We start from the raw sequence: 19,751 nt of genomic DNA, 5'->3' as shown, positions 1-19,751 counted from the left end.
GTGGGAACGAACGCCGTGGGTGGGAACGGGGTTGGGAACGGGGCGGGGACTGGGTGGAAACGGAATGATCTCGGGCAGCGCCCATGGCGGCAGTCGCACGGCGGATCGCACGGCGGATCGCAGCCTTGTTCGCCGAGGTCACATTCGCCTGCCCGTCACCCCCCACGATTCCTGCCAGAGCCACCGCGCGCGCTCGCTTCGGCGCTGGGTGAGTGTCATTGATTGTTACGTGGGTGTTACGTGAGTGCTGTTTGATTGTTACTTGATTGTTACGTGAGTGTCATTGAGTGTTACTTGATTGTTAGGTGAGTGTTGTTTGATTGTTACTTGAATCTTGTCCACTGCCGCTTTCGCACAAAGCTTCACCCCAGCGGTTGCCATCGCATCGCTGGCCGTCGGCGGCAACTACGAACTATTGTCAATCGTCGACACAGACTCTTTGTCCCCGTTCTATTCCTGTCATTCCGTTCTATTCCACTGCGCGATGACCGGTCATTTCCCCCCACCACCGCGACCCTTTACCCTTTTTCCAAGAACAAGAACAAGAACGTCCGGTGACCGCCCTCGTCCTGCCCATGTGCCCCCGCAGCCCTCGGATCCGCGCCGCGTCGTCGATTTCTGCTCCGTCGTGTGGTCCTCCATGTCCGCCATGCCTTCATCCGCACCTTGTCTATTCCTGAGCAGATCTTTTGATCGATGCTCGGCCTCGGCTCCATCCCTTGTGGATCCGTCCAGTGCCTCCCGGCCTTGTCCATCCGCATTTGCGGCCCCGTCCATTCCCCCATCGGCCATCCCAGCAGCCCCCTCCAACGAGCCTTCCACAGGTCCGTCGTGCCCCCCCGCTGACCTCTCCGGCCAACAAGCGCTTGCTCTTCCGTGCCTCCTCCACTCCACATCCTTCGACTTGTCCTTCTCTTGTCTCAAGCCCAGGCGCGCCCGGTGGGCCGCCGGTTCATTTGCCGTCCGCATGACTTGGTGACAGGTCCCGACCAGCCGCGCAGCTGGAGGCGCCCATGGGAATCGTTTGCTGGGGCTGGTAGGCGCTCTGCCCTGGCCATCCACAACCTGCGTGCCGCCTCGGTGCCAGCCCCGTCGCTGGCAGATAAATACCCGGGCGAGCGCCCGTTTCCCAGAGCTCCTCACCCAAGGTCTTCCAGCCAACGCCTCCGGACACTCCTCCCGCCTTCGCCTCATCCTCTCTCTCTCTCTCTCCTTCTCTCCTTCTACTCCCCATCTCAAAATGCTTGTCAAGTCTGCTGTCGCTGTTCTGGCCCTTGCCAGTGCTGTCGCTGCTGGTCCCCGCAACGGCAACCGCAACGCCAACGTCGGTGCCGTTCGCCAGAAGGGTGTCCACTACAAGGATGGCATCTTCCCCGCCCCCAAGGTTGACAGCGCCGCTGCCTCCTCCAACACCCTGACCTACTATGGTGGCCCGGTCGTCTCCAACGTCCAGATCAACCCCATCTACTACGGTGGCAGCGTCAACTACCAGAGCCAGATCGACACCTTCTACAGCGCTATCGCCGGCTCCACCTACATCAGCATGCTCTCCGAGTATGACACCCCCACCCAGAACATTGGCGCTGGCTCCTTTGGCGGCTCCATCTCCAAGAGCTCGGGTCTCAGCACCTCCACCACCGATACTGCCATCCAGGTATGTCGCCTCTGTTTCATGATATTCTCCACTATTTTGCGCTGCCCTTCGCTCTGCCATAGCCCCGCTCCTTCATGTCTCCCCAAAGTGCATCCAGACTCGTGGCACTCGATTATGGCGCGTCGTGGATCGTTGCGCGCCGGTGAGTTCTCTCAGACCCGCCTTTCTGACTCTGCTTCTCTATCTACCCCCCCCCATTCTTTCCCGGTTTGCCATTGAATTGGATGGTAATCGCGCCATCCCACGCATCAGACCTGGCTCCGCAGCCTCGTCCAGAGCGGCTCCATCAAGCCCACCGCCAACACCTACTTCCCCATCCACTTTGCTCCCGGATACTCCATCTCCATGGGCTCCGACTCGTCCTGTGTCCAGTTCTGTGCCTACCACGGCACCATCGACATCTCCGACATCAGCTCCACCCAGTACCTCTACTACGGTGTCCTCCCCGATCAGGGTGGTGCCTGCGCCGGCGGCTGCGGTAGCAACCCCTCCACCATCAACAACCTCCAGTCCGTCTCGTCCCACGAGCTTGCCGAGACCATCACCGATGCCGCTGTCGGTGTCGCCACTGGCAGCACTCTTGGCGCCCCTCTTGCTTGGTACAACTCTGCCAACGGTGAGATCGGCGATATTTGCAACGCTCAGCAGGGCAGTGTCATTGGCACCGATGGCAACTCCTATGTCGTCCAGAAGCTGTGGTCCAACGCCCACAACGCCTGCTACCTCCCCTCTGGCTCTCCTCCTCCTCCCCCTCCTCCCACCTCGTCCAAGACCACCACCACCAAGACCACTACTGGCAAGAGCACCACCACCACTCCCATCAAGACCACCACTACCAAGACCACCACTGCTGCCTCTCCTACTTCGACTTCCATGCCCCACAGTGGCAACGCCTGCCCCACCTTTGGCCAGTACGCTTGCGGTGACCAGAACGACGTCCTTGTCTGTGTCAACACCTGGATCCAGCTCACCGTCTGCCCCTCGGGCACCAAGTGCTCTCCCGGCTCCTACGTCTGCATCTAAGCGGCCCCGCTTCAAGCTCGCTTGCCGCGGCCATCCGTCTTTCCCCCATTACCTGGCATCAATCAGGCTCACTGGTTGAGATGCCTGTTTCTTGATCCCAGATGCCCGGGGCTCAAAGTGCGCTGAATGCCCAAGATGCGAGTGTATGACATGCCTCCTGCTCTCTTTCCCTCAACTTACAGTTTCGAATCCCCTCCAGAGCGACAGCTCGATAACTGCCCCTCTGCCACCCACACCTCCCTTCCCTATCCTCTGACCTTGACTTGCTGTGCTATTCTATCCCGTCCTTAAACCGTTGGTTGTGAATATGGCCTTGTACCCTAGTCTGCTCTTTCAGGCTAGCCGGCACCTAGTCTTTTAAATATAGTGTGAATTCTATGAATGCCCGAGTTTGTGCTATCGCTTTGGTTGCTGCACTGGGAGGTGGAGGGAGTTGGAGCGGCATTGCCTTTCCTTTCTTGGGTGTACGATAATAGTGGGGTTTTTTGTTCCACTGCAGCTTCTGCCATCCCAGCTGGTTGATCATCAAGCCATTCGAGATGCAAACAATGGCTTATATCCCTTTGGTGACTTTGCATTGGTGTCATATCAAAAACTCGATGGCACCGATACCATATCGTGTGAGGTTCGTTGGAAGCATGTAACATGCTCAGGGAACGAAGCCCCGCACTGCGGCTGAGAGAGCCGACCGAACAACCAAAGCACCTATCCGACAAGAGAGCTGCCTGGCGAATCCAACTGGGGCGCTGCATATCTAGAGCAAATAACAGCCGAGGCGATGAGTCCGTGGAACGACACCGACCGATGCACTTTCACCGATACAGCCCCCCCAGCATCCAGATCAAACTGGATGTCTCCCCACTGCCACCCTGAAGCACGCCTGAGGGGAATGATGTGGTCATCGCTTCCAGCAATGCGCCATGGCGGCAAGGCAAGGGTTTTGCAGCCAGCCCTCGGAGGCAGCGGTTTGCTCGATACTTTGGGGCAGTGCAGGTCGACTGTGGAGACCGGAGAGCGACCGGTGTCTTCACTCGGAAGTGATCTGTTGAATCTCATATGCCTCCATCAGACGCAAGCTCGTCACATACTGCACGTTCGTGGGAGTGGGTGCGGTGTCACATTTTTTCTGAATATAGTGTATTCTTCTGATGCAAGCTGCCACGCTCTATGGGGGCTGTGCGATCCTGGACAGCAACATGGGTGTTGCTGCCGTGTGGGACCCACAACAACAAAAAAGTGTATGCATTTCCTCCCACTCCTTTCGTTTAGCCATTGGGCATTCAGTTTGGCTCTGGATCTCTGTCCCCCCCCTTCCTTTCTCTGCTTTTGTTTTCTGCTCTTCCGCTCCGTTCTGAGGGTTTACGAGCCCTTGCCCAGCTCGACCTTGCGCTTGAACGATTTTTCTGCCTTGTAGACAAACGAGTCGACGATGCCGGCGACGGTGAAGATTCCGCCGACGATCGCGCACACGTCCGTCAGGAAGTGTGCAAATGGCTTTTGGTACTCGACATAGGTGATCAGCATTGGCGAGATGTCGTAGTTGAAGAAGACGCCTGCAAATGCGGAGGGGCCGGGGTCAGTGAGTCGTCAAGACCGGGCCGAGTGCCGTGTCAGAGTCAGAGTCAGAGTCGGAGTCAGAGTCATGATGATCCCAGACACACGTTTCCGCCATCCATCAATCCATCCACCGAGAACCACAAACCGCGGGCGATGCCGAGCACGTGGGAGGTGAGGGGTGGTGGAAGACCGTCCGATCATTGCCCGGCTTCGTTCAAGCCGCAGTGGCTGCCCACATACATCACCCAGCGCACGCACTGCGACCACGCGCCCCCTGATGCAGCCATCTTGTCAATTTCCATGTTGCGGACGTTGGCCACAGTCCACACTCCTGTCTCCCAAACAGCGTCACATACCGGGGAGATAGCCCTGCTGAGGCATGCCAGCCTTGGCGGTGGTGTCCATATCGTTTTCGGTGATCGAAAACTGGTTTGTGGCGATCTTGGAGCCATTCTTGAGCTCAAACTTGGTGCTGACAACCTTGACAAAGTACTGGAAAGTGTAGTGGCCTGGAGCGAGACAAGACCAGCAATCAGACATCCGACAAGACCAGCAAGCAGACATTCGGCAAGACAATCAGCTGTATGTTACTCCACCATGACAACGCCCGCAACCTCCAACGGAGACATGCAGCCCACACACGCGCCTCTGGCGAAAGACGTACTGTGCGACACCAGCTTGGAGGTGTTGTCCAGGGGGTTCTTGAGGTAGTGGATCTCTTCTCCGAACGACAGCGAGTGGATAATGTGTCCAAAGTTGAAGTTCTCGTTGACAGAGTACTGGCTCAAGTCGTGAACGTGCATCCGGGCCTGTGTCAGGGGACGGCCCGGGGCAAAGTGCACGTTTCCAGGGACTTTGTTGACCTCGATATGGCCGTGGACGTTGCATCCCTCGATGGACTGCTCCTTGATCTTTTCCGAGTAATGCTCGTTGACACACTGCAGCGACAGCAGCGCCGTCCGGAGCAGTGGATTTCGAGAGACGTACAAGGTACGTTTCGACGCAGTAGAGCGACACATATCCCGGCGCATTGGAATCGCATCCGTGGACACCAGAGCAATAGTCATTGCAGGGTTGATGCAGATGGGACGCGGACATGAGCAGCTAGGCCTGGTACGGTAGAGTGTCTCGCAACTGTCTGTGCCTCCCGGTGCACTTTGATACAGCCCGTATCTTACGATGTGACCAAGCTGTCTTGGCCCCAGAAAGCCACTTGCCGATCCCCGCTCGCTCCTGCCCACGACGCTCGACGCTCGACGCTCACGGGCACTCATTACCTGCTCGATTGCGTCGGGATTGCTCAGGGTCCAGCCTCGGGCCTCGTAGGCCCGTCGCACGTCGTCGCAAGTGTTGCAGCAGCCCTTCTCGTTGTCTGCAATGCCGCCGTAGCAGCTTCCACAATAGTTCGGGTCCTTGGGCGCAGGGTTGCCACCATCGTGCTCGCCCACCACTGTCGATCGTCAGCGCGGTATCTGTGTTAGCGGAGACATATCGGCGGGTTGGACCTTGCGGGAACCCCGAGGGCAGAATGCTCGCGCAGAGACTTCTAGCTGCCTCACGCCGAGACGATTCGCCTGTAGTCGGCAATCTTCACGCAGCAGCGGATATCCGAGCGAGAAAAGGCCACTATCTACGTGTTCCACATCCAACGCCCCAGCAGAGGAACGTCGTCTCTCGCTGTCCATAACCAAAAACACCTTGGATGATCAAGAACGCAGCACTCTCTCTAGATATCCGCACTTGGACACCCCGATCGTCCATTGGGACCTGTTGGTCCATGAGGCTAGGGAACACAGCCGCGATCGGTGATGACGAACCTCCTTTCGATTTGTTGATGACGCTTCCATCTGGGGACAAGCGCACCTTGTAGACGTTGTGCGAGACGTCGTTCTGGTGCTCTCCCGCAATATCCATGACATCGAGACTCAGCACTAGTTGGTCGCAAGGAATCGAGCGAAGGAAGTGTCAGCTTGCCGCGCCTAAATCTTGTTTGGATGCTGGATGGGGCGGCCGCTGCCTCGGTCGCTGCCCCGGCCGCAGCGCTCAGGCCGACCCGCTCAGCAAGGCTTTGAAGGCTTTGTAGGCGCCGTCGTCTTTAGATCTGCGCTCGAACAGCCAGGCATGTGTGCGGAATGGAGGGAGCGCCGATAGACTGCGGGGGAACGACGCTCGACAGAGCATGCAGCAACTCACGAAAGCAAGGGATGTGCGGAAAGGTGATGTTCATGTTGATGGTCATCTTTTCGTTCCGAGCTTTGTCGACGTCGATGTGGGGCTGGAGCTTGACCGAGCGCCAGTCGACAAACTCCGAAATGAGCAGCAGCACAATGAAGAAGGCCGAGACCAGGGTGATGGATGCGCCCGAACTCGTCTTGACCTTGAAGTCGTCCAGGGGCTTGGCGTAGGCATCCAGGCCCTTGAACGACTCGATCAGGGTGCTCACGGCCGATCCCTCGTCTGGGTTGGCAACGGTTCTCTTGCGCAAGTTCGACATGCTGCAGACAGGCAGATGGACTGGCTGGCTGACTCGAAGGCTGGGTGCCGGTGTCGGTGCCGGGTGCTGATGGAGGAGAAGGGCGGGACCAAGCGAAGCGGGCGATCGCTTGGCCGCCGCTGAGTGGCTGGCTCTATGGCTGGATCCGTGTCGCACGCCTGGCTGGATCCGGGGCCGCGGTTTTCGGTCGTCGGCGTTCTGTTTGTTTCGTCTTGTCTGGTGTCTTTGCTCCCGCTTGCTGATCTCCACCATCGATATGCAAGACTTTGCCGATTCAGCATATGCAACCGACGTCGAGGTAGGCTCGCCAGGCTCTTTGTTCGATGCAGTGCACTAGTTTGAAGCCATGGAGTCCCGGGGCCGCCCGCCCAAGCGTCCCCAGCCGGGTGCAGCGTTCCTGTCGCTCGTGCCGTTACCAGAATACGCTTTTTGTCCTGTCGGCTATGGTTGTCTGAGAAAACCGAGGGTGCCCTGTGAATTGATTGCATTTCTCCACAGTGGCTCGTCCTTAGGCCACCCAACGTCGGCGGTAGCCTCTCTCTTCCGTCTCCGCTCGACGAGCAGCCCGAATATGTATCGCTCTTTGTTGCTTCCCAGCTCTATGGGTTCTCTGCCTTTCGAACCGCAAAAGGTGGGTTTTCAGCGTACCCACGGCTCTGAGTCGGCTGTCTGGCGCTATTCAATGCCTCTGTCGCTCGCTGTGCTCCAGTAATACCTCGCTGACTCGCCCGTCCCCTCTGCACCCTCTATGGACTCCGCCTGTGATTCACATGAACCACGAAAGGCTTTGGCCTCGTTCAGACGGCCGATCTCCTCGCCGCCCTCAAAAATGGCGCCAAAAACCAGGACACGCCAATCGCCGCCTCAATCATCAAGTCCGTCGATCATGACGACCGTATCCTCCATATTGCTCTCAGTGTCGACGAGGAAACTGTGATCACTGCAGACACCGCCGGCGCCATTCGCGGGTACTCTGCCTCGGCGATCCTTGACGTAAGTGTTTTCGGGGCTGCACCTGCCGAATATCAGCCGGCACCTGCGCCGCATTCAGGGCGAGCCTCTTGGAGCATATGCACGTCGTCAGCTTCTGAGCACCCTCCCCCATACTCGCGTCATCTGCTACCGCCTCCATCGATTGCTTGCCTGCCTGCCTGCACTGATCGATATCATCCTCCGACGTCGTGCCTATATTTACTCGACCGTACCTTCTGCATACGAATGTCTCTAGGGCCCCGCAAGTGTCCAGCCCTTGTGGAAGATTGCCCTGGATAAGGATGACCTTATCACGGATCTGCGTGTCAACCCCGGCGCCTTGAAGAGTACCCTGGCTGTCCTGACCCAGTCCGGCCACGTCCGTCTCGTCGACTACGCTTCTCCCACCAAGACCGCCTCCAAGCTCGCAATCAATGCGACTGCTACGTCCTGTAAGCCTGCTCGTCATCGACGCATGCGTCTCTCCAGTGATGGTGTACTGTCTACACAGCACTTGCTCACCACTCTACTCGACCATCTGTGCTCAGTGTGCTGGAGCCCACAGGGCAAGAGTCTTGTCGTGGGAACCTCGGAGGGCAACCTTATAACTTGCGCCTCCGACGGTGCCGTCAAGAAAACCATCCCTCCTCCCGTTTCGCCATGCGACTGCCAAGGTATGTCTCGACTCTGAGCCCTGGGCACGGCGCACCGCAGCGTCCACTGCCACAGCGAACGTGTGGGATCTCTGTCAGCCGACATGGTATGTTAACCATCCTCATGCGCAATCAGTCCAAGAAGTCATCTGGATCACGCAAAAGTCCTTGGGAGTCCTCTATGCGACTCCTGTCGATCGCAGCGACCCTGACGCCGTAGTCGACACCGAATCCTTCGTTATTTTGACCAAGAAAGACGATGACAAATTTGACTACCGTCCCCTGGACTTTCCCTGCCCGAGCATGAATACTCTCAAGGGCCGCTGCTTTTTGCCGCTTATTCGGAACTGGTACGATCTCCCCCCCCCGATACTACGTGGTCCCTAGCTTGGCATTACTTGCTCATCTGTGGCTCCGCCCTTCCCGCCAAGCGGTGCCTGTTCCCCCGCTGACCGCTCCACCATCTGTTCACCATGTCAACAAACTTATCACACCAGGGATCAAGAGGCCCAGCACTTTATGATCGCTCTCAATACCGGTGCCTGCGACGGCGCTTACTTTGGCCAGGGCAACGATTCGCTTTGGAACGGCTGGGCCCTCGACGGTAGCTCAATTTCCTACCCATTTGGATCCGATGGCATGGAGGTCTGGCCCATAGGCGCAGCCATCGATTTGACCTCGACTGATGAAGTTCCAAACGATAATCCCCATGAGCCACCCCTTCCAGCGTCGCCAGTCCTATACATCATGTTCAGCAATGGCACCATTCGTGGCTACTATTGCATTCGAAAGGATGGGGTTGCTTATGGGCATATGAAGAAACCGATTGCGCTGCCCAAGAGCTCTTTATCCAACCAAGCCGTTGCCTCAGTCGCCGTCAAGAATGGGTTCTCTGCACTCGGCTCAGCCTCTACTCCTGCGCCTGCATTCTCCTTTGGCTCAGCCGCTAGTCCCGCAGCAGCCCCCACCTTCGGTTCAACTTCCACACCTGCAGCAGCTCCCACCTTTGGCTCGGCCTCTGTCAAGAATGGTTCAGCTGCATTTGGCTCAACTTCCACACCTGCAGCTGCTCCCACCTTTGGCTCGGCCTCTGTCAAGAATGGGTTCTCTGCACTCGGCTCAGCCGCTACTCCTGCGCCTGCATTCTCCTTTGGCTCAGCCGCTAGTCCCGCAGCAGCCCCCACCTTCGGTTCAACTTCCACACCTGCAGCTGCTCCCACCTTTGGCTCGGCCTCTGTCAAGAATGGTTCAGCTGCATTCGGCTCAACTTCCACTCCTGCAGCTGCTCCCACCTTCGGTTCAACTTCCACTCCTGCAGGAGCCTCCAAGTTGGGTACCAAGTTGACTGCCGCAACCCAATCGGCTGCTAGCCCAACCACTGGATCGAATCTCCGACCAATCTCGGGCGAACCTTCAACACCCATCAAACAATCGAACGGACCTAAAGATTCGTCGTTTGCCGCTGCGGCTACCCCTCCCACAAGAGACGCCATCCCATCTAAGGCTCCCGTCAGTCCAATCGGCAGTGCACTCACCACAGGGCCAAGTGCCACCAATGATCAATCCAAACCTGTCAAGATTTCGGCCCCCGCCCTCTCAAACTTGCCGCCTGCATCCCCTCCTCGTAGAGCTGCCGACACAGCTCCGCTCTCAGAGAAGCAAAAGGTATGTGATTTAGAGGCCATCATAACACAACAACTCCAATCTAACAGCGTCTCCACTGTCCAGACCCACGTCGAGGCTTTTCTTGCCATCGAGCAAAAATACAACGAAACTCTACAGAAGGTACATTGCGATAGCAACAGCAGCTTTGTTTTATACTTGGACACTGACGATGTTTGTGCCAACTTCCCCATGCTTTCAGCTCAAAGACGAATACCGTCGCGTTGGCTCACAGCTTGACCAAGCGCCGTCTGTTGCCCAAGTGGAGGACCTTCAAGCGCGAGTGCTCGAGCTCAAACGAAGGTTTGATGAGCGCGACACCAGCTCAACTCTTGATTTGAAGGACAGATGCCTCAATCCAGCCAACCTCACTGCCTCAGGTACTAAATATGCGGCCCTGTTCCCAGGCACTTGTCGGGCTCATTGGTCAAGTCGGTTCTGTCATTGTTGTTTACCATCCGCGCCTTCTGTTTTCTCCATGTCAATTTGATACGGTGAGCAGCGCGGGCCTATGAACGCCAATTCGAGACCCTCCTTGAGTCTGCCGATCAATCCGAACAGCAAGTGATTGCCAGAGGACTTGGCGCCGAGACTCTGTCTCAAAAGAAACATCTTGAGCGAAAAGAGAGTGTAAGTCCTACCTGTTTGCAGGCCTTGCTGTCTTCAAATATATGTCCTGATGCGCATCAACTGATCTATTTCATTTCAGTCCATTCGCGCCCAGCTTCAGCAACTTCAGGAGCATGTCGCCATCGACCGGTTCTCGGCCAATCACTCCAGGTAGCTTATACTGGCCGTCCAAGTCAAGCTTCCGTCCAGTTGCATATCGCTGCCGAGAGTCTGACTCAGCCATCCCTCCCATCAGGCCCAATACTTTTGAACAGGCCTATCGCGTTGCCTACTATACTCGCACAAAAGCCGGAACCGTGGCTGGCGATGTGGACTACCTTAGCAAGCGAATGGCGGAGCTCTGCGCCTCTAGACCTGATCTAGACTCGCTCGGCGCTGCCCATCACAGCGGTCGATACGGTTTGCTTGATGACATTGACTACGAGATGCCCAGTCTCAGCCCCAACCGCAGCGAGGCCGTCGAAGCTCTCCAGAAGAACATCCAGGCCCGCCGTGATCTGCAGAGTCGACTGAACGACCATGCGCATCAAGAGCGAGTGGTCGCAAGGACGATTGAGTTCAAGCCGCGGTTCGGCCTGCGTGGCCACATCAACGCGATCGTCGCCGCTGCCAACAAATCAAGCTCCGAGAAAAAGGCGCTCGAGGAGCAGCAACAGCAGCAGCAGTTGTCGCTACAGAGTTTGGCCAAGCCCATAGCAGTCGATGCTTCGACATCGCCTACCACTGCGGATGATGCAGTGTCATCTCCTGTCAAATTTGATGACACAGACGACGCATCCTCGTGGCATTGTCCCATGTGTAGCCGCCAATGCATGTGTGCCACCACTTCGCCGGAGCACTTGGCCTGCCCCTCTACTCCCGAAAGTGGTAGCAAAGCGGCTCCCCCGCCTCCGGCCCCGGGCTTTGCAACATTCGTGGCGCGAGCGACTCAAACTCCCTCAGAACAGTCACCCGTGGCCACACCCTTCAAGTTTGGCGCGTTGCCGAGTGCCCCCGCCGATGAAGCGGCCACCACCGACAAACCACAGGCAGATTCGGGTGACCAGGCCGACCAAAAGGTCCAGGACGCATCCGGCAAAGTGTCTGCAAAGGCCGACACCGAGCCCCCCAAGCTGATCTTTGGCTTCTCTGTCGTCGAGTTTGCCGCTCCAAAACCAGTGGAAGGAGCACAAAAGGCACCCGCCGCATCCAAGCCCGCATTCGACTTTGCAGCTGTCGGATTCTCGATGCCCAAACCTGCCGAAGGCTCGTGGAAGTGTCCTGTGTGCGATATCACAAACACCAAGGACAAGGTCAAGTGTGCCGCCTGTGAGGCACCAAACCCATCTGGTTCTGCAAGTGTGAATGGCTCGGATGAGAACAGCTCCGCCAAGAAGCCGGCCCCTGCGTTCTCCTTTGGTGCAGCGGCTGGTGGATCGTCCAGCAGCGGATTTGGATCGAGTGCATTTGGGGCCAATGGAGGGTTTGGCTCCAGCAGCAGCAGCAGCAGCATATTCAATGCAGCCGGTGGCTTTGGATTTGGCACTGGCGGGGCCTCCGGGGTCTCAACCTCCACGGCCGCTACTGCCGGGTTCAGCTTTGGTGGCGTCCCTTCGATTCCTGCATCGGCCTCAGCGGATACAACGACTGACAACTCCAAGGGCCTGTCTGATGTTTCTGCCAGCGACGAGGATGTCTCCGAAGATGATCTCGATGGATCTGAAGACTATGATGATGTTGGCCAAGATTCCGAGGACGAGTCCTACGGCATATCAGAGCATGAAGATGATACGGATTCCGATGAGGGTTCTCAGAAGGATCCGGATAACATCTCCGAGATTGAGATCAGGACGAGCAGCTCTCCTCAACCCAAGCCCGCGTTCGACTTTGCAGCTGTTGGATTCTCGATGCCCAAACCTGCCGAAGGCTCGTGGAAATGTCCTGTGTGCGATATCACAAACACCAAGGACAAGGTCAAGTGTGCCGCCTGTGAGGCACCAAACCCATCTGGTTCTGCAAGTGCGAACGGCTCTGAACAGAAGAGCAGCTCCCCTCAACCTAAGCCCGCATTCGACTTTGCGGCTGTCGGATTCTCGATGCCCAAACCTGCCGAAGGCTCGTGGAAGTGCCCTGTGTGCGATATCACAAACACCAAGGACAAGGTCAAGTGTGCCGCCTGTGAGGCACCAAACCCATCTGGTTCTGCAAGTGCGAACGGCTCTGAACAGAAGAGCAGCTCCCCTCAACCTAAGCCCGCATTCGACTTTGCAGCTGTCGGATTCTCGATGCCCAAGCCTGCCGAAGGCTCGTGGAAGTGTCCTGTGTGCGATATCACAAACACCAAGGACAAGGTCAAGTGTGCCGCCTGTGAGGCACCAAACCCATCTGGTTCTGCAAGTGTGAATGGCTCGGATGAGAACAGCTCCGCCAAGAAGCCGGCCCCTGCGTTCTCCTTTGGTGCAGCGGCTGGTGGATCGTCCAGCAGCGGATTTGGATCGAGTGCATTTGGGGCCAATGGAGGGTTTGGCTCCAGCAGCAGCAGCAGCAGCATATTCAATGCAGCCGGTGGCTTTGGATTTGGCACTGGCGGGGCCTCCGGGGTCTCAACCTCCACGGCCGCTACTGCCGGGTTCAGCTTTGGTGGCGTCCCTTCGATTCCTGCATCGGCCTCAACGAGCAAGCCTTCTGAGGACAGCTCCAAGACAAATCCTGTCCCTTCTCAATCCACCACCAAGCTTGATGGCGCATCTCCAACCAAAACAGACGAATCGGTTGCCAAGCCAATTGCTAGCGCCCCCGATGTCAAGTTCGGCGCCTCCGGATTTGCGTCTGCAAGTGCATCCGGATCACTGCGGCTGCCCAATGCCTCGCTCAACTTTGCCTCCTCCCCATCTGCATCTGGCAGCTTGAGCTTCGCCAGCGCCCCGTCTACCGGATTCGGACTGGATGGCAAGCAAAAAGCGAACGGTAATGGCCGCGATGCTCTCTGCGAACATTCCTCCACTGATTTGTACTGACGTCCTCCAATCGTATAGCACCCTCAAGTCTTGGAAGCTCTCCGGTCCATGTCAGCAACGTTTCGTCGTTCCGTGGGGAGTCCATGTCCGATGATGGCGACATCAGTGATGAGTACGATCGATTCTCGGATATTGACCAGGACGATAAGGATGAGAACACCCCGTCCGGCAATCTTGATGAAACAATCACATCGTCAGGTACGACTCTCCACAGTTGGCAACGGCTTGCTGTCGGAATCATCGCTAAACTATGCTTCCTCTCCAGGATTTTTCCAGTCTCAGTCACTCGGAAGCACATCGCTAGCCGCGAGTCGCTTCGGCGCAGCCAACCCCAGGTCACCTCCAGTCTCTGGTCCGGTGTTTGGGACCTTTGGGGCCTCCGACAGCGGCAACAGGTGAGAGTCGATTCGGCGATCCACGATGGGATCATTCGCTTTCTGACTCTGTTCAATTCTGTCGTGCCCATCGACTTGACACCACCACACAAGCCCTGCCTTTGGAGTTGCGACTTTCGCCAACCCGAACGCCACCGCCAGACAGACTGCGTTTGGTGCAGGCCCAGCGTTCTCCAAGCCATCAATCCCTGCACCGACTTCCTTTGAGTCGTTTGCCACTAGGCCATCAACTGCATTTGGCCAGCCATCACCCATGCCATCTGTCTTTGGTGGCGCGGGATCCGCATCGGGTGGGATTCCAGCATTTGGCCAGGCCTCGATGCCTTCGGCGCCTAAATTTGGCCAAGCCTCGGCTCCTGCGGCACCCGCGTTTGGCCAAGTTGCCGGCGTTAGCGCCTTTGGAGGTGTAGCAAGCTCTCAGCCGGCAAATGCCCCAAGATTCGGAGGGTAAGAAGCTCGATGGACGAGCTGACACTCGCGATCCGCGCCATATTCCACCGACATGGCTCGCAACAGCTAACAAAGCGGCTCCTTTCGCTACAACCGGCGCCAGTGACTCAAGCCGCGTCTTTGGCCAGTCAAATGCAGCCTCTGAGACGAGCAGCACCTCGTTTGCCAGGTGAGATGCTGTCCACCCCCCCCCAGGCGGCTCCGATACAAATCGCCGTGACTATCTCTGGCTAACGAGCGTTTCCGTGTTGTGTAGTATCTCGCCTTCAGGTGCGATACCTTCATTCGCCTCAGGCCCAAGGTATGTCCGATGCACGACGCCCGCGACATGCAGCAGTGCCGCGTTTCGATGCACTGTCACCCTGCAATGTTGACTAATCGGATACCTGGGCTTCTGTCGCATAGCACCTCGGGATTTGCTCAGCTCGCCCCTCCCGGCCAAGGTATCTTTGGCAGCCCGGCATCTGAATCCAGTCAGCCCTCCGACGGCCAGTCGCGTTTCAAAGGGTCAGTGGCTTGATGTGCAGTGTGCATCAGCGAGTTATATTGGACCGCAATGTGTTGTATCTAAACCATCCGTTTGCTCTCTCTGATCGATCATTGGCAATGCCGAACGGACATACTCTCGTCCCCGCAGCGCGTCTTTCTCGAGCTTCCGCTGAGTGATATCCGGATCCACATCGACATGACTTTGCTGAATGCGGCTGTAACGGCATTCACAAAGCAAAATGGACACCCGTTTTGAGGCCGATGGTTAGTTTTTCTGGACTCGGAATATACTTGTGACTTCCACTCCCCAACCATGGCGGCGCCTGCGATCGCTGTGTCCGCACTGCTTGTGCCGGCGTGGATGCCTTTGCGCTTTCGCCAGGGCCGACAATATGCCCCGTTTTGGGAATCCACGTGTACCACAATCCGTCTCGGCTTTGTCTGGGGTCGCCGCCTGATCCGCTGCCGTTGAGCCCCTCGGTCGCGAATCGATACCGTCGTCCTGATCCAGCAACGACATCACAGATGGAAAGCGACAACGTGAGGACCCGGCTGGCACAGCTTGCCCCACTGCCGGGTAAATAAAATCCACGGGCCTCGTGCGGCCACCGATGGCGTCCCGATTCCCGCAGATCTGACTTGCAGTCTTGTTGTCGCTTTCGTCGTCGAGACTTGGCTCGCTGAAGCAGACCCGTCCTTGTATCAGAGCAGAATCTCGGCGCCAGTGTTGACGATGACTCTTTTGAACACTATTTTTTGGTGCCTTATAGATCTATCGACACCAAATAGTCGTACGATGCGCAAACCAGACCAATCCATCTTCTCATGGAGTGAGAGCGTCGAGCTGCTTTCATCGACTCATCCATATGCGCAAGATTCGATGGATCGATCATATACGGTCCCAACCGAAGCCTGGCTCGATCATCCAGGTGAGCCAGTTGATAGCCCGAGGCGACAGTGTCTCTTGTCTGGGCCGGCTTGTCCCGTAGGTCGGAAAACAAGCAGTCGCTCTCGGATCGCACTCACGCCGACATGATGTCGATTATGCATAGAAACATCGTGGTCTCTTGACCATTTCCAGTCGTTCGTGGAACACGACCTGTCGCCCATGAACATGCGATCGATACTGGATGAGGCCAGCGATGTTGGGTCTCCGGAGATCAAGTCCTCTGCTTTTTGCATCCATTCTGTCCAGACTCCTCTGCCTGCCCCAACCATTGATCTCGATCTTGCTGCCCGTGGTCCGAATAGCAGCTTGTTTTCGCCAGTCGGGTCATCGCTCCGGCCTTTTGTTGATATCGGCCAAGACGCCTACGAGCCCCCGGCCTCAGCAAAGACCCCTCGGCTTCGCCGCAAGTCTTCGATTCCGATTCTTTCGCCAGCGTTGCGATCTGGTTTGGCCGAGCCCTCGTTCCCGGGCGCAACCTCCCGGTCTCCCAGTTCGACTCTAAGCTCAAACAGTCCATCGCCGAATTCAGCAACCGAGCGATTGAGTCAAAAGACTCTGCTCCGCAAATCGTCTATTCCGGTGATGTCGCCCCCAGCGCTAACCGGCGCCGATCTCACAAACCAACTTGGCGCCTTGAGGCTCGACAAGTCTAGAATCGCACACCAAGCTGCAACCGGCATATCGATGACTCCGATCAAGCGGACCAGCATCTTCCGGCATCTGTCCAAGGACACACCTCCTGAGCCCGGCCGACAGGACCCGCCCCTCTTTGCCGACTCACTGGTCGAGCTTGCCAAGCAAAGCCAGGCTCCAGTGGCCGCTGTCCCAAGAGCGGTTGAATCCAAAGGCTCTGATGATGCTGAAACACACCCTCGAGTCCGCAAGCTCCAGAGCGGCAAGTCCCTTCGCAGCAGTCCACGCCTTGCGGCCAAACGATCCCAAGAGCTGACAAGAAATTCGGCAGTGCTTGGCGATAGTATCCGCAAAGACGAGCAAGCGACTGGACATCTACATTGGCCCGGTTTGAGCAACAGCGGGGAGAGCAACGCCATCGATATTCCCTCCGCAGATTCGGCTCCATATCCAGGCGGCGAGATGGAGCTCTTCCTCTCACCTCCAAAAAGTAAAGGTGCGGGCGCCCTTTTCGCCGGGCTGGGGCTCGCCAATCAAGCCTCAGAAGCCCAGCCGGAATCCGCCAGAGCCGGCCATCCCGTTTTGATGGAGGGAAGCGGCGTGTTTGCGCAGATTCGACAACCTCCAAAGCGATCCCTCTCCGACACTTGCATGCCAGCGTCCACCGTAGGAATGATCCCCAATGCAAGTAGTGAAGGCGTTGTGGGCTTCACTTCCCCTCCGGATCAGCGGAATGGCGTGATATTGGATTCACCATTGGCTGCCCTGACCTCTGCCATGGAGCTCGTTTCGCAAGAGCCGACCGTCCAAGAGCAAACCGCCGGAGGGCACTTGATCGCCCAGGACAACATTCCGCATTTCTTCGAGCCACGACTCTCTCCACAAGAGCTGGCCTCTGGATTCCCACCCATGGATGAATATTTCGCTGCCCAGTCGTTCCCGTTGGGAAGACTAGATGGGAGCGATCGATCAGAAGGGGTATGCGATTGGAGAGTGCGCTGCGACTGCCCAAATATCCACTGTGAACAAGCGTCGCTATTACTCCTCCGCACTTGGCTCGATATTGGCATCGAGCAGTTGGTGAATTGCGACTCCCTCCGTGCCTGCAGCAGTGCGCCCCAATGAACACTAACCATAGTGTCACTTTCCATCTCACTTTTGGTCACACGCGACCGCTGCAGCCTTTTCTCTTCACACCCAAGCGGGACGCACGGGGCCGATATATTCCCGAGTATGAGGCCCCCACGCCCAAGGTACAGTTGCCTGTGCTGACAAGGCAAATCCGTCTACTGTGTTCTGACCGATGTTTCCCTATCCCCACGGTACCATGGAACAGGCCGAAGGAAAGGTGGACATATTGGTGAGTGATGCCCAGTGAATCAACCGCAATCCGTAGACAGTGAGCGCCGCTGCTTATAAACTGCACGATTCTGACCATCAGTGTTTTACTGTTCTATCGCCGCCACTCTCGCTCGTGCCGCTGTAGAACTCACCCGGAATCGGCTTCCGCAAGCTCCCATCGACCCCAGCAGCACTTCGAGCCCAAAACAAAAGCCAAAGCCAGCTGTCATCGCCAACGCGAACGAAGGGACCCGCTCCAGAGCAGCAGTTAGAGCTCAAAGCAGAGACCAAGAAGTCCAATGGAAAGGTTCTCCAAAACATCCAAAACTATAAAGCCCACGGCGATCAGCCACAGCAAGTCGCCCGGCCAGTAGCAACACAGCAGGTTCTTCTGAATAAGAATAAGGTGCTGGCGCAGCTAAACTTCCAGCGGCAGCAGCAACAGCAACCGCAGCAGCAACAACAACAAATTACGCTTCAGCAGCAGACGCAAGAACTGCAGCTGCATGTTCAGGCCAAGCTCGCCGAAAACCCTGTCCAGACAGCCGTGATACTGGGAAGCCGATCAGGTAGTCAGCCTCGGAACATCAAGGTCGAGATTCCAACCATTTCATACGACGACGCTTCCAAGTACACCCTGCTGCTTTGCAACTTGGGTGAGAAGCCTGTTCCTTGGAGCCTCGAACGTTTAGGACGAACATATGCCGATTCCTCCGCCTCCTCGACCCGAGGACCCGGTGCACCGCTGCAAGCTCTGGCCGACGAAACCGTCTTTCGCCATAGCCAGAACAGCGGTCGACTCGGAGCCTTTGAAACACTGGCGATTTCAATCGACTTTACGCCAAAGCCGATGGCGGCCAAGTACACGCAAAAGTACCAGCTCCGCAGTCAATCCAGGATGACCCACCTTCAGTTCGAGATTGACGTCACTCGGCCACGGATCACCCCGACACCTACCAGCATGTCAAGCTCCGGGACATCTGTATCGGGCCCCTTGGGCTCGAGTGCTTCGGTCTTGAAGCGATCAATCAAGTCAGGAGCCATCGATGCTGTCTCGAAAATGGGAGATGGGCTCGCTGCTTCCAAGACGCACACTCGCGCTAATGCTCTGCGCGGCCAGGTTCGTCCTCCTGGCATCCGCGAGGTTCGCAAAACCCGGGCGACCCAAGCTGCGGACCGTGCAGCAACAAGGCCTCTGAAGACCCGATCGCACATGGTAGCTCGACATCGCACCAACCTTGAAGCTCGTCTTGAGCTGCGTGATCACCAAGCCCCATATGCCGCTCCCAAAGCCATCGCCTCGACTGCAATCGGAGAGACAATGCCCCGGAAGGCTGTGGCCAGTCAGGGTGCGCCCAGTCGAGCTGCAGCCCCCGTCGCCTCCTATACCGCACTGTCTTCCAAGCGGAGAGACATTGAGCTCCAGGTGAGCGGCGCCCGGTCACCAAAGTTGATTGACTTTTACGAAGCACTCGGTCCGACGCCGCTGGGACAGGCGGCCACGCAGGTCCTCACGGTCCACAACAACAACACAAAGAAAACCATCATCGTCGAGGTCATGGTTGGGAAGCCCTTCACGATTCTGAAGGAACGGCGCTTCAAAATTGAGAGCGGAAAGAGCCGCTCGGTCGAGATAGAATACCGTCCTGAGCGCACTGGCCCGGTCAAGGACACACTCATAGTCAAAGGTGGCAACGACATTCTCCGGGTTGCCCTTGCTGCTCAGGCTGTGTGAGCCGCAGCTCGCACATCCGCTGAAACACGAACTGCGCTCGATACTGGTCCCTTTCCTGGCTGCGTTTGCCGACCGGGCGGGTGCAAAAGAGAGCATCGGCTGGCGTGCGGGCCATGGA

General features: G+C 57.1%; 3 protein-coding genes across 3 annotated transcripts; 2 read left to right on the top strand and 1 right to left on the bottom strand.

Annotated features, from left to right (window-relative positions):
• Positions 1-1,240: 1,240 nt before the first annotated feature.
• BJ171DRAFT_603085 (uncharacterized protein) lies at positions 1,241-3,043 on the top strand (the record flags this gene model as incomplete). Its single annotated transcript, XM_053115162.1, has 2 exons — positions 1,241-1,654; positions 1,907-3,043. 2 exons carry the CDS (start codon positions 1,241-1,243, stop codon positions 2,675-2,677), a joined length of 1,185 nt encoding a protein of 394 aa, XP_052962599.1. The 3' UTR covers positions 2,678-3,043.
• A 754-nt stretch (positions 3,044-3,797) lies between these two features.
• On the bottom strand, positions 3,798-6,830 carry BJ171DRAFT_524743 (endoplasmic reticulum vesicle transporter-domain-containing protein). Its single transcript, XM_053112615.1, has 6 exons — positions 6,428-6,830; positions 6,052-6,165; positions 5,512-5,684; positions 4,899-5,172; positions 4,591-4,743; positions 3,798-4,230 (listed from the first exon to the last, which is right to left on the bottom strand). Exons 1-6 carry the CDS (start codon positions 6,726-6,728, stop codon positions 4,037-4,039), a joined length of 1,209 nt encoding a protein of 402 aa, XP_052962598.1. The 5' UTR covers positions 6,729-6,830; the 3' UTR covers positions 3,798-4,036.
• A 154-nt stretch (positions 6,831-6,984) lies between these two features.
• Positions 6,985-19,633, top strand: BJ171DRAFT_586786 (uncharacterized protein; the record flags this gene model as incomplete). The annotated part of the gene is made up of 23 exons (XM_053114412.1): positions 6,985-7,026; positions 7,227-7,359; positions 7,513-7,721; positions 7,957-8,152; positions 8,249-8,374; positions 8,490-8,703; positions 8,851-10,018; positions 10,082-10,138; positions 10,218-10,395; positions 10,518-10,645; positions 10,725-10,795; positions 10,881-13,591; positions 13,660-13,839; positions 13,907-14,036; positions 14,178-14,483; positions 14,590-14,655; positions 14,781-14,787; positions 15,124-15,192; positions 16,057-17,047; positions 17,216-17,535; positions 17,739-17,810; positions 17,894-17,917; positions 18,044-19,633. The coding sequence occupies 23 exons, from the start codon at positions 6,985-6,987 to the stop codon at positions 19,631-19,633; spliced, it is 8,988 nt and encodes a 2,995-aa protein (XP_052962597.1).
• Positions 19,634-19,751: the final 118 nt, after the last annotated feature.

This window comes from Polychytrium aggregatum (assembly GCF_025602895.1).
Source record: "Polychytrium aggregatum strain JEL109 chromosome Unknown BJ171scaffold_56, whole genome shotgun sequence".
In the NCBI taxonomy this organism is placed as follows: Eukaryota; Fungi; Chytridiomycota; class Chytridiomycetes; order Polychytriales; genus Polychytrium; species Polychytrium aggregatum.
The sequence above is the reverse complement of the archived record's forward strand: the minus strand, read 5'-3'. Positions and strand labels throughout refer to the sequence as shown.

Coding starts and splice junctions, on each gene's coding strand:
- BJ171DRAFT_524743 (XM_053112615.1), bottom strand. CDS start 6,728: ATGTCGAACTTGCGCAAGAGAACCGTTGCCAACCCAGACGAGGGATCG. Junction 6,166..6,427: donor TCCGCACATCCCTTGCTTTC/GTGAGTTGCTGC, acceptor GCGACCAACTAG/TGCTGAGTCTCGATGTCATG. Junction 5,173..5,511: donor ATCCCGACGCAATCGAGCAG/GTAATGAGTGCC, acceptor CTGTCGCTGCAG/TGTGTCAACGAGCATTACTC.